We start from the raw sequence: 10974 nt of genomic DNA on the forward strand, positions 1-10974 counted from the left end.
TGCTAAAGCTCAATAGCCATGCAACAACAGAGAATTTTTATTCTTCACTTTTTGGAGCAGATGCCTAAAAGGTAAAATAGTGTAAAGAAACTAAACATTAAAGCACTCATATTATGAGTGTTAAAAGTAGGTAAAGGGATATTCTTGATAACCTCCCAATATCAATATTGCGAACCACAATGCCCAAAAGGAGAGAGAGAGTGGGGGGAGGAAGAGGAGAAGGAGAAGGAGGGGGGAGGAGGAGGAGGAGGAGAAGGAGGAAAAAGAGGTGGAGGAGGACGAGGAAGAGGAGAAGGAGGGGGAGGGGGAGGAGGGGAGGAGGAGGAGGAGGAGAAGGAGGAGAAGGAGGAGGAGATGAAGAAAAGCACCCGTCATAGAGGCAGGCAGGGGGGTGGGAGGTGGGAGGTGTATACATATACAATATATATGTATACACACATATATAAGTATATATACACATACATATATATAATATATATATAATGAAGTCTTATCTTGCGTAATTGTAACACAAAACAATGCCATGATGGTTTATTTTATATTTTGTTGAGTTGGAATTAAACAATTTTCTATTAATAGAAAGTTTCTGTTAAAAGAGAATGACATTTTATATCAATTATAATGTTTATATTAATAGTGATTTTATATCAATAAACCATAGGGAAAAAATAAATGAAAACATTTCATCTCAGAGTAGCTTTGGCATTGATCATCACAGCAAACACAAAACACTTTTTTACCGCAGAAAGTTGGAACATTCCCCGCCCCCGCCGCAAAGAAATGTGGTTGGAAACAGGTGGAATTGACTTCCTGCTGATGAGTGCCCTTTTTTTTTTTTACTTTTTAATTGAATCACTGTGAGATAGACCCTTACAAAGCTGTTCATGATTACATTTCAGTCATACAGTATTCCAACACCCGTCCCTCCACCAGTATATATTTCCCAGCACCAGTGTCCCCAGGTTCCTTCCTATCACTAATACATATATATTGCTAATTTATATATCAAGTTTATCAAGATGGATATATGCTTATGATTGGCAAATTACTTATTATATAAATTGGTATAATTTTATCATTTCAACAACCCAAATCTTAGTAAAGAATCACTTAATAATCTTCTAGTCCTCTTTGTTAGAGAGTGGCATTTCTTTTTTGCAGACTTTGTTCCCAATACAGCAATTTTTTTTTTTAGCTTTTTGGGTCACACCCAGCGATGCACAGGGGTTACTCCTGGCTCATGCACTCAGGAATTACTCCTGGCGGTGCTCGGGGGACCATATGGGATGCTGGGAATTGAACCTGGGTCTGCCTCATGCAAGGCAAACACCTTACCCGCTGTGCTATTGCTCCAGCCCCCCAATATAGCAATTCTTAATCAAGATTCCAGGTGATAATTTCCTTAGGCTCTTGAAAAGTCTGTTGTTTTTTGACTGATAACTTTGTCAGATTTTGCTGATAAGTCATAAGTGAAAGAAATTGGCTATTGAACAAACCAAGTGGCTGTATTCTTCTACTCTAAAATATTTAATATTGGGAAAGTTTTTTTTCTACCGCGTTAATGAGAGCGGCTTAAAAGCATATTGTGATTAATATTCATTCTTTGGGTCCTGGGACCTATGTTCACTCCATATCCTCTCATCCTAATGTTGTCAACAATTGGTGATACCCATGGTAATACCTACCCAATGCTTTAAAGTTGCAATTACAGAGTGCTGGATGTGGATCAAAAAGTTCTTCATAATTTTTTTCATAATTATGGCAAAACATGAAATTTTTAAAAAGAGGTGAAATTTAAATGGAGCTATTTGGTGCTAAAGCACTTGTCTCTTGCTTTTTCTCTTCATACAAAATTTCTTCTTAATGTTCGCCTACATTTTACTACATTCACTATCTTTTAAACAGTTAGGCCCACACTCCCCACATAGGAAGAGTTTCCAGAAATTTCCATAGTCAGAGATAGCTACAAATTTTTAATGATGCTGAAGTAGTCTACACATTAAAAAGTCTTTGCTCTCACCTCATTGGTATACTTTCATTTGCTTTTACAACAGATACTTTAAAAAAATAAGTACTTGAAAAGTATTTTTATTCATGAACATAAAGAATAACAGATACTTAAACATATTTTTTATGTATGAACATAAAAATCAGCTCTCTGTCCAGTAGAAATGTGTCACAAGAATAAAAGCAAAGCATACTGAACTAGGTAGGGTATGGTGCAATTATACCAATTTGTATAATAAGGAATTTGGTGCACCTTGAGTGACCAAGATTGTGTTATGGAAGTTATGAGCTTCATTTACCATGGGGCTATTATGAATCAGTGGGTCTTTTCTTTCTCTTTGCACTGTACCTGTGAGCATAAAAGCAAAGCTCTTTGCAGAGCAGGTTAACTAGAGGACACATACAGTGTCTGAAGAATTTTATGTTTCACATATTTTTTGTGATGAGGGCTTGAATTATGTTAGAGATTTGATTTTTTTAAATCACTACTATTTTGTCTTGATAATTTTGACCTAAGTATTTCTTTTTTTATTTTTTAAATTTTATTGAATCACCGTAAGATAGTTACAAGCTTTCATGTTTGGGTTACAATCTCACAATGATCAAACACCTATCCCTTCACCAGTGTACATTCCCCACCACCAATATCCCGGGTATATCCCCCTTTCCCACCCTCCCCCTGCCTCTAAGGCAGACAATATTCCCCATATTCTCTCTCTACTTTTGGGCATCATAGCTTGCAACACAGACACTGAGAGGTCATCATGTTTGGTCCATTATCTACTTTCATCATGCATCTGCCATCCCTGCTGGTTCCTCGAGCCATCATTTTCTTAGTCATCCCTTCTCTATTCCATCTGCCTTCTTCCCTCCGCTCATGAAGCAGTCTTTCATCTATGAGGCAATCCCCCCGGCCCTTATATCTACTGTCCTTGGGTGTCAGCCTCATGTGATGCTACCCTACACTCCACAAATGAGTACAGTCCTTCTATGTCTGTCCCTCTCTTTCTGACTCATTTCACACCTAAGTATTTCTAATGTCATGACCAAATAGTTCTTTTCAAATACCACCTATTGGAATCCTACTATGGGAGACCCCTCCTGTAATCTGGGAGCTTTCCTTAATCTTTGTTTCTCTAAGTAAAATCTTACTGAATTTGACTTAAAAAGAAGAACTACCACCAATTATTCGAAACTGTATAGGCATTTTGCAAATGTTTTGGATTGCCTTTCTATCCATATTCACCATGATTATGAGGTTTTGATATGGAAACTATATAGCATAAATAAGTGACTTGAAATGTTTTGGTCCTGGGATTATGTTGTAAGGATATGATGAAAAATGTTATAGAAATGTTGAAAGTACCTTACTTCTTCAATTCCCTACTCAGTGGTATATTTTCACTTTTATTGGGCTCATAAATTCTTCGGAGTTTTTGTTCAGTTTATAACAACCATTGTATGAGAAATCATGCCAAGAAACAACATGTTGAACTTAAAATAAAAATGCTTGGATCACACTGCTCAAGAAACGTATTCTAAGGATGAAATTTAATGGAAGCTGACACAAGCCATGACTCTTTTCAGATTCTTTGCTTGGTGCAGTTGTGACGAGGATATCGGTTCATGATGTGGATTTGAACCCGGCTTTCATCTTCAGTGTTGCTAAGGAAAGTAATCCTGGAGGCAAGTTTGCTATTGATCAGAGCACTGGAGTGGTGATACTAGTGAAAACTTTGGATTTTGAAGAAACCACTGAATATGAGCTGCTCATCCAGGTCTCTGATTCCGTGTACTACACAGAGGGTACACTTGTCATTCATGTGTTGGACGTCAATGATAATCCACCTGTATTTTCTCAAGATGCTTACCAGGTAATGAGCATAAAGAAACAGTGGAACCATAGCTAAACAAAAAAAGAATACGGAATTATGTAAACCTCCCATTGTTGAGAAACTCTCTTAGACACACAATATTCACTGTTTGCAGAGCCTAATGTGATGCAGAGGATTTTGTATTTATTGAGTGTCGTTTTGCAGATACTAGTACATATGGGATTGAGTTCTGTTTCAATTCTTCAGTATGTATCATATGTCCTGAGATAAAAGCATGCCATAAGTTTTCTAGTGTAGCAAAATAGTCCAGTTATTCATAACAGTTGACATTTGTCTAATATTTGCAAAGTCACAGAGAAGATGATAACAAATTGGCATTATCTGTCATTAATTTGGGAAAACTTCTTACCAGGGCATACTTTTGGAATCAATTGATTAACATTTTGTCGAAGCAGCTCCTGTACAAAGCTGTCATGTGGAAATTTTTATTTTCAAAGCTTAGTTCTATTTATAGCAGCAAGACCAATGATTCTACTCAATCAAGGACTTGGAAATGGGCTCTAGGACTCTTCAACGTAGCAAGTGTGAAATTTAAAGAGGGGAGCTAACTTGAGTAGTGATCTTCTGTGAAGGCATCATGTGGTGCGGTCCTATATTAGTGGATATGTTACTATAAAATTAATATGAACCAGCTTCTGGGAAAAGTTAATATGCCCACTCTTTAATCTGCCTAATATAATGTGCATACATTTTCAATGAGCAAAATGAATAAAATGCTCCCACATTCTGCCCTGTTCATGAAAATGCGGACAGACTTCAAGCACAGTGTCCATTTATCTTGTTTCCCTCAGGCCTTTGTTCCTGAAATCGTGCCTCTGGGGTACTCAGTACTGACCGTGGCTGCCACAGACATAGAAAGCGCTGAAGACATTTCTTACAGAATCCTTTCCTCTTCCAAGGAATTCACGATTGATCCTATGAATGGTGAGTTATTTAAAGTTCCATTGGTATCCATGGATTGATGTTGCAGGATTGAAACCTGCAATATTTTTTTCCAAATGCCCCTGGGCCCCACGCCCTAGTACTATAAGCACCACCTCTTAATTCTCTTCATATCAAATCCTGTTTTATTTCTTTTCTCCAATGTCTTGATTTTGAGAAAGTGAAAGGGATTGATTAAAAGTTGGAAAGGCTCGGAAATTTACAGATACCATCTCCTTCCCTTTTCTGGATTGATGAATCCATCTCCCTCTCTTTTCTGGATTGATGAATTCAGAGACTCAATCCAGAAGAGTCTGTTCATCTTTCCAGAAGATCACAGTGCAGGTAATGACCCCAGGTAGCAACAAGAATTAAAGTCAAAGGGGGACGGGGGCGGTATTGGTAGTAGGAAATGTATACTGGTGACGGACAGGTATTGGAAAATTGTATGACTGAAACCCAATCATGAACAACTGTGTAACTGTATATCTCACTGTGGTTCAATTAAAAAAAAATCAAGGTCACATTGATGAAATTAATTGAGTATTCAGGATTTGATATTACTTCTCTCCTTCCAACAAAAGGTTCAGTAGTAGTGTGAAAAACGAAAGATTATTCAAGCACCACCACTAATTAGCAACCATTGTCCTGCTCTGATGCTTCATGCTTTCTAATCGTCCTTTAATCCTTATCAGACAATTCTTATCAGAGGACTAAACACACTTGATATATGAAAGTAACAAAATTGAGAAATCTGTGACAAAGTCATATTCATACAGTGCAGTGAATGTCAGAAATATTTCTTGATAAGTGTTACAAATAACAGATGTACATGTATTACAGAATATATTATGTTATAAATAAATTAATTTAAATTTTCTGTGTGGATTTACTATTGGATGTAACTTAAATAGCAGAGTTACATAATAGTAACTAAATAGCTAAATAATTACTACATAGTCATGAAATATTTGCTAACTAAATAGATTGTGAAAACTTCCATTTTTCACAACTTTGAAATGCTATGCCTTGTTTTTCAGGCACAATAGTTGCTATGAATCCTACCTTGCTGCTGGATAGACAGTCACCAGTTCGATTTCTCGTCGAAGCCAGTGATGGTGGAAAACCTGCCCTGAGCGCCGTCACCTTAGTGGAGATAGTCATCCGGGACGTGAACAATCATGCCCCCAGGTTTGCAGCGGAATCCTACAACCTTAGCTTGAGTGAAGACACCCCTCCCGGGGGCACTCTGATGGCATTTTCCACCCTTGACCAGGATGGGGCCCATGAAAACACCCATGTGGAATATTCCATCCTTAGTGGTAACGCGGAGAACCAGTTCCTCCTGGAAACAAGCTTCATTCATTCCTATTATCCTTCTAAGCAAGTTGGTTATCTGGTGCTACTGTACGGTCTCGACAGGGAAACCAAAGCCAGTCACCAGCTGGTCCTTCTGGCCTCTAACGGGGGGTGCCCTCCCCTGACCTCCACGGCTGTTGTGTCCATAGAAGTCGTTGATGTCAATGACAACCCACCCAAGTTCAGCAGTCTGAAATATCACGCCCATGTCAGGGAGAGCACTCCTTTCGGGAGTCCTATCACTGTGGTCTCAGCGGAGGACGCTGATGTGGGTTCGCATGCAGAAGTCAGCTACCGCCTGGTCTCTGGAAACGAGAGGGGCCATTTTCACTTGGAAGAAACCACGGGCGTTCTTTACTTGATGAAAACTCTGGACTATGAGGACACCACAGCATTCACGTTAATGGTCCAGGCTGCCAACAGAGGGCAGAAACACTTGTCCTTTGCACTTGTGCTGATCAGTGTCCTCGATGACAACGACCATGCCCCTCAGTTCCTGTTCCCCAGACTGAACTGTGTGGTTCCTGAAAACCAAGCTGTTTCTTCCAGGCTGTGTTCAGTCAGCGCTTTCGACTCTGATACCGGTCCCTATGGAGAACTGACCTACTCTATTTTGTCGTCTTGTTCTCTTACTCCCGGGCTACCTCATGAACGCCCTCCCTTCGTCATTGACCCTCTAACAGGGGATATTCGTGCTCAACAAGTCCTTGACTATGAAAATGCCCATGAATACTGCCTCACGGTTCAGGCCAAGGACAAAGGGGATGCAACCACCTCCTTAATGGTCTGGGTGGACGTTGAAGGGATTGATGAATTTGAACCCATTTTCACACAAGATTCGTATTTTTTCAACCTGCCCGAAAAGAACCAGGGAAGACAGTTGATTGGCAGAGTAGAAGCCTCGGATGCAGACGCTGGCATCGATGGCATCGTTCTCTATTCCCTAGAAACATCCTCACCTTTCTTTTCAGTGAACAAAACTAGTGGGAGCATTTATTTGGCAAGACCGTTTCCCCTGCTCAAAAGTCACGTTAGCCAAGGAGACACCATTGAAATGAAAATCATCGCCCACAGCCCCAAAGCAGACTCCAAGTTTACATCTTGTACTGTTTTTGTGAATGTGTCTTTCGTCCCAGAGGGAAAATATTCAGCAATATCTATCAGCAGCTTTTCCATCAGTCTAACTGTCTCCTTTTTGGTGTTTTTGTCCCTTTTCTTCATTTTGATTGTACTAGCTTTAAGACATAGACAGAAAGATGCCAGCAGCCAGTGTGAGAAGGAGAAGTCCTCCTCGTCCTCCTCCTTAGGCAGCAGTCTGAGATTGCCTGGGGATTCCAGCCTGCACGAGAGCTTCCCAAAAGGGACAGATGGCAGAAATGAGCCCGTGCCTGTCAACTCCCCTCCTGAGTGGTTGAGTTTATTGAGTCTGATGGAGAAGGACATCGAGCATCTGTATAGGCACTCGAACTCCAGTGGACACTGTTCTGTGGAAGGAGAAACTGCAGAAGACAAGGAAATCCAGCGGATAAACGAGCACCCTTATAGAAAGGACTCGGGCTCGGCACTGAGTGATCGGGAGTCCAGGGTGCCCGATTCAGGGATCCCAAGGGATTCAGACCAGCTCTCCTGCTTGTCAGGAGAAACAGATGTGGTCGCTACGGCAGAAAGGGTCAGCAGCAGCCAGGCATTTGAGGAGGGAGAGGGCGGAGAGGGCTGCGGAACAACCAATGTTCAGAACGTTGGGTTACTGCAGACACCGAGGAAGAGAGAGGCGAGAGAAAGCTTCCTGGCTGACGTTCTGAAAGAAGCTGTGTGCGTTTCTGGGGAGCAGGAGGCCAAATGCATAGAGATTCCGACTCGGAGCACTGCGGCTCCCAGCATCAGGAACTGCTCTCCCAGCATCAGGAATCTTCAGTGGGATTATCTGCTGAGTTGGGAGCCCAAGTTCCAGCCACTTGCCCCAGTGTTTAACGACCTCGCCAAACTCAAGGATGAGCATTTATGTATGTCTGGCCTTCCACTGGAGAAAAAATCTTTTGTTTTCCCTCCACCTTTGATAACTGCAGTAGCCCAGCCTGGGCTTAAAGCTGTTCCTCCCAGAATGCCAGGCGTCAGCCGGGGCCAAGTCCGCCCGCAAACCCCACACTCCCCCATCCTCTACCGGCTCAATTTTCTGCCAGAAGCCATGACACCCAGCTTTTCTCCATCTCTTTCCCTGCTCACCGCCCAGACCCCTGCCCCGACGGCTCTGCTGTCAGAACACTCAGCTGTCCGAACGCAGCGCAGAGGTCCGTTTTGTGACCTTAAAGCAGAAGATGACGTTCAGATATAATACGATAGCATGGTCATGCACCAGCTCACCGTTGGTCCTGCATGACTGAATGAAGCGTTCTTAAGCTGCGGGTGACTGAGTCCATTTTCTCGACGAGCCAGTGATGCAGCTTAGGATTTCAGACTTCTTTACAGTACGACGTTTCTCCAGTTCCTTCCAGCCTTAATGAGAAGTTACCCTGTCTTTTCGACCTTTCTGTTTTTGCGCTCAGGATTCAAGTTTGTATATATTAAATAGCGTAAAATCTGATGTATAATCAGATTGCACCTACCTATAATCGCACCTACCTTTCTGTGTGGTTAAGTTTCCAAGTGACACAGTGACTGACTCCCAATCGTGTATATGAAAATAAATTGAAATACAGTGTAATATTCTCTGGTCACATCACTGCTGATTGCACTGCTCTGTCTAAAATGAGTAAAAGATTAAGGGCGGTGTGTAGGATAGAAAAGGCACAGGAAGGGAAATTTGGAGAGATAATTTTGAGTTTTATTAAATGGAGTAATCTTCTGGCAATCTGATGTATTTAGAGATGAGTTTCTCACTTCCCCCATACCCTATCCTCATGGATCTGGGTCATAATTTGAATTTTAGTGTAGTGCCTTTTGGAAATTTAATGAGAGTTGTCATAACTCTGTGCCAAATAAGAAAATTATTCAGATGAGATTAACAAGAAATACAGGTTCTTGAGAGAAGACCAAGATTGATCAAAGCAATAAGTATATGGTTGATGATTGCCACCACATATATGTTACCTTAGTCCTCTCTACAAACAGAATAATAATTTTCCAATGTTCTGTCTAGTAAGAACAATGTTTCTGGGTACAAACATTAAACTTGGAAGATTAATTTAGAGATACTTCTTCCTTTTATTTTCTTTAAGAGTAGCAACTTTGAAAAAATTCATTTGATCAATGTCAGTTTTAAAAGTTTGTGTAGATAAAATTATGTTATAGGCTAATAATTCATAGAGTATTTAGTACTATATTTTTAGATAAAAAATTTTTATATAATTTTTCTACTCTAAATGTTAAGTAAGAATTGATTTAGAAGTCTTCCATTTGTTCGTGCTCGTTTTTAGCTCTAACTGTCATTAGATGGAGCAGTTGAGCAGTATGGTTCAAATCATTCTTTTACAGCTACGACTTGGGAAATACAGTGGTGTGTGGTGCTCACATATAATACTGTATTTTTCTCTTCCATGAGCTTGAGACCCCACCCAAGACTCTAGGAAAGCAGATGATTTTATCAGTGCATACGGCTGCTGCTGATGGTTCAGAAGTCATCCGTGGTAGGCAATATGGCCAGATTTGAAGAGTTTAGACTTTAATGTCAAGTCTAGAAGGCATCTGGTTTGGTTTTCTTGGTAGTAAGTATGGGCATCTGCTCTAGAAATAGTTTCTTAAAAAAAAAACAAAAGTTGTCATTCGTAAAATTATGTGAGACAACTGACTGCTCATTACTGAAAAATATTGCAGCATTATGTGTGTGATATCTCATTTTGTAGATAAGTTATTCCTGTGCTGATTCGATCAGTTCTGTGTCTTTGCTGACTCAAACTGAAAACAAGTGTCTAAAGCCCATTATAAGTGGTAGCAGTATGAAGGTGCTGAATTAGGGTTAGTCGTACAGGCATGGAATACTGCAATATAATAGAATGGATATATGTCCCTCTTTGGCTTCACGGACCCTGGAAGAAGATTTCATGGTTTTTTTTAAAAAACATGAAACATTTCATTGTTCCAGTATTTATTCTGTCTTTGACTTCCTTCAAAAGACTACTTTGAACATATGAAGAAATTCTATACTGATCTTCTTCTTAATTATGTATGGATGTTTTGTTTTGCAACAGGATTATTTCTAGGAACTACGGACATTTTTGTTTTTAATTAAACAGGTTCTTCATTTACTGGTGCTTGAAAAGAGTTATCCATCTAGCTCTTCCCTAAGTTATTCGCCTGTGACTTTTTATTCATCTTGGACATGATGCTGCATTGTTTTACTTTAGACATTCAACGACAACAAAAAAAATAGAAGACAAGAAGCATTTAGAGCTATTCTCTACCAACATATAATGTATTTTAATTGGTTACTTTATTAATACTGTGTTCAGTGTCACACCACCACCAAACAAGTGGGGTTGAGAGTTAAAATGTGAACATGCTGGTTAAGTGTTTGTAATAAATCATATGTCAGCCCTTTCAACTAGAGTGCTTTCTTCCTAAGTAAACAATATAATTTGTATAGTTTTCCTTCAAGTTTAATATTAACTTGCCTCATATGTTCTGTGTTACTCTGCTGATCTACACACCGGCTTTAGCACTCTGGAGGGGGTACAGAACTTGTTAGTGGAAAATCATATTAAGCCCCAAATTCATAAGCTATAAAATAAAAGACAGTTGTCTCTTGTGGAATTTTGGCTGCCTGAAATTCTGGACTTTCTTGTTGGCAGCCTTAAAA

At 40.0% G+C, this 10974-nt stretch overlaps 1 protein-coding gene across 1 annotated transcript in view; it reads left to right on the forward strand.

Annotated features, from left to right (window-relative positions):
* The window catches only part of DCHS2 (dachsous cadherin-related 2), a 275427-nt gene extending 264678 nt beyond the window's left edge, over positions 1-10749 (forward strand). Inside the window, exons 18-20 of the mRNA XM_055144802.1 lie at positions 3595-3881; positions 4694-4826; positions 5864-10749. Of these exons, the coding sequence (XP_055000777.1) occupies positions 3595-3881; positions 4694-4826; positions 5864-8514 (3071 nt within the window). The 3' untranslated portion in view covers positions 8515-10749. The remainder of the gene's footprint in view (positions 1-3594; positions 3882-4693; positions 4827-5863) is intronic.
* Positions 10750-10974: the final 225 nt, after the last annotated feature.

The sequence above is a fragment of the Sorex araneus genome, chromosome 7, assembly GCF_027595985.1.
Source record: "Sorex araneus isolate mSorAra2 chromosome 7, mSorAra2.pri, whole genome shotgun sequence".
In the NCBI taxonomy this organism is placed as follows: Eukaryota; Metazoa; Chordata; class Mammalia; order Eulipotyphla; family Soricidae; genus Sorex; species Sorex araneus.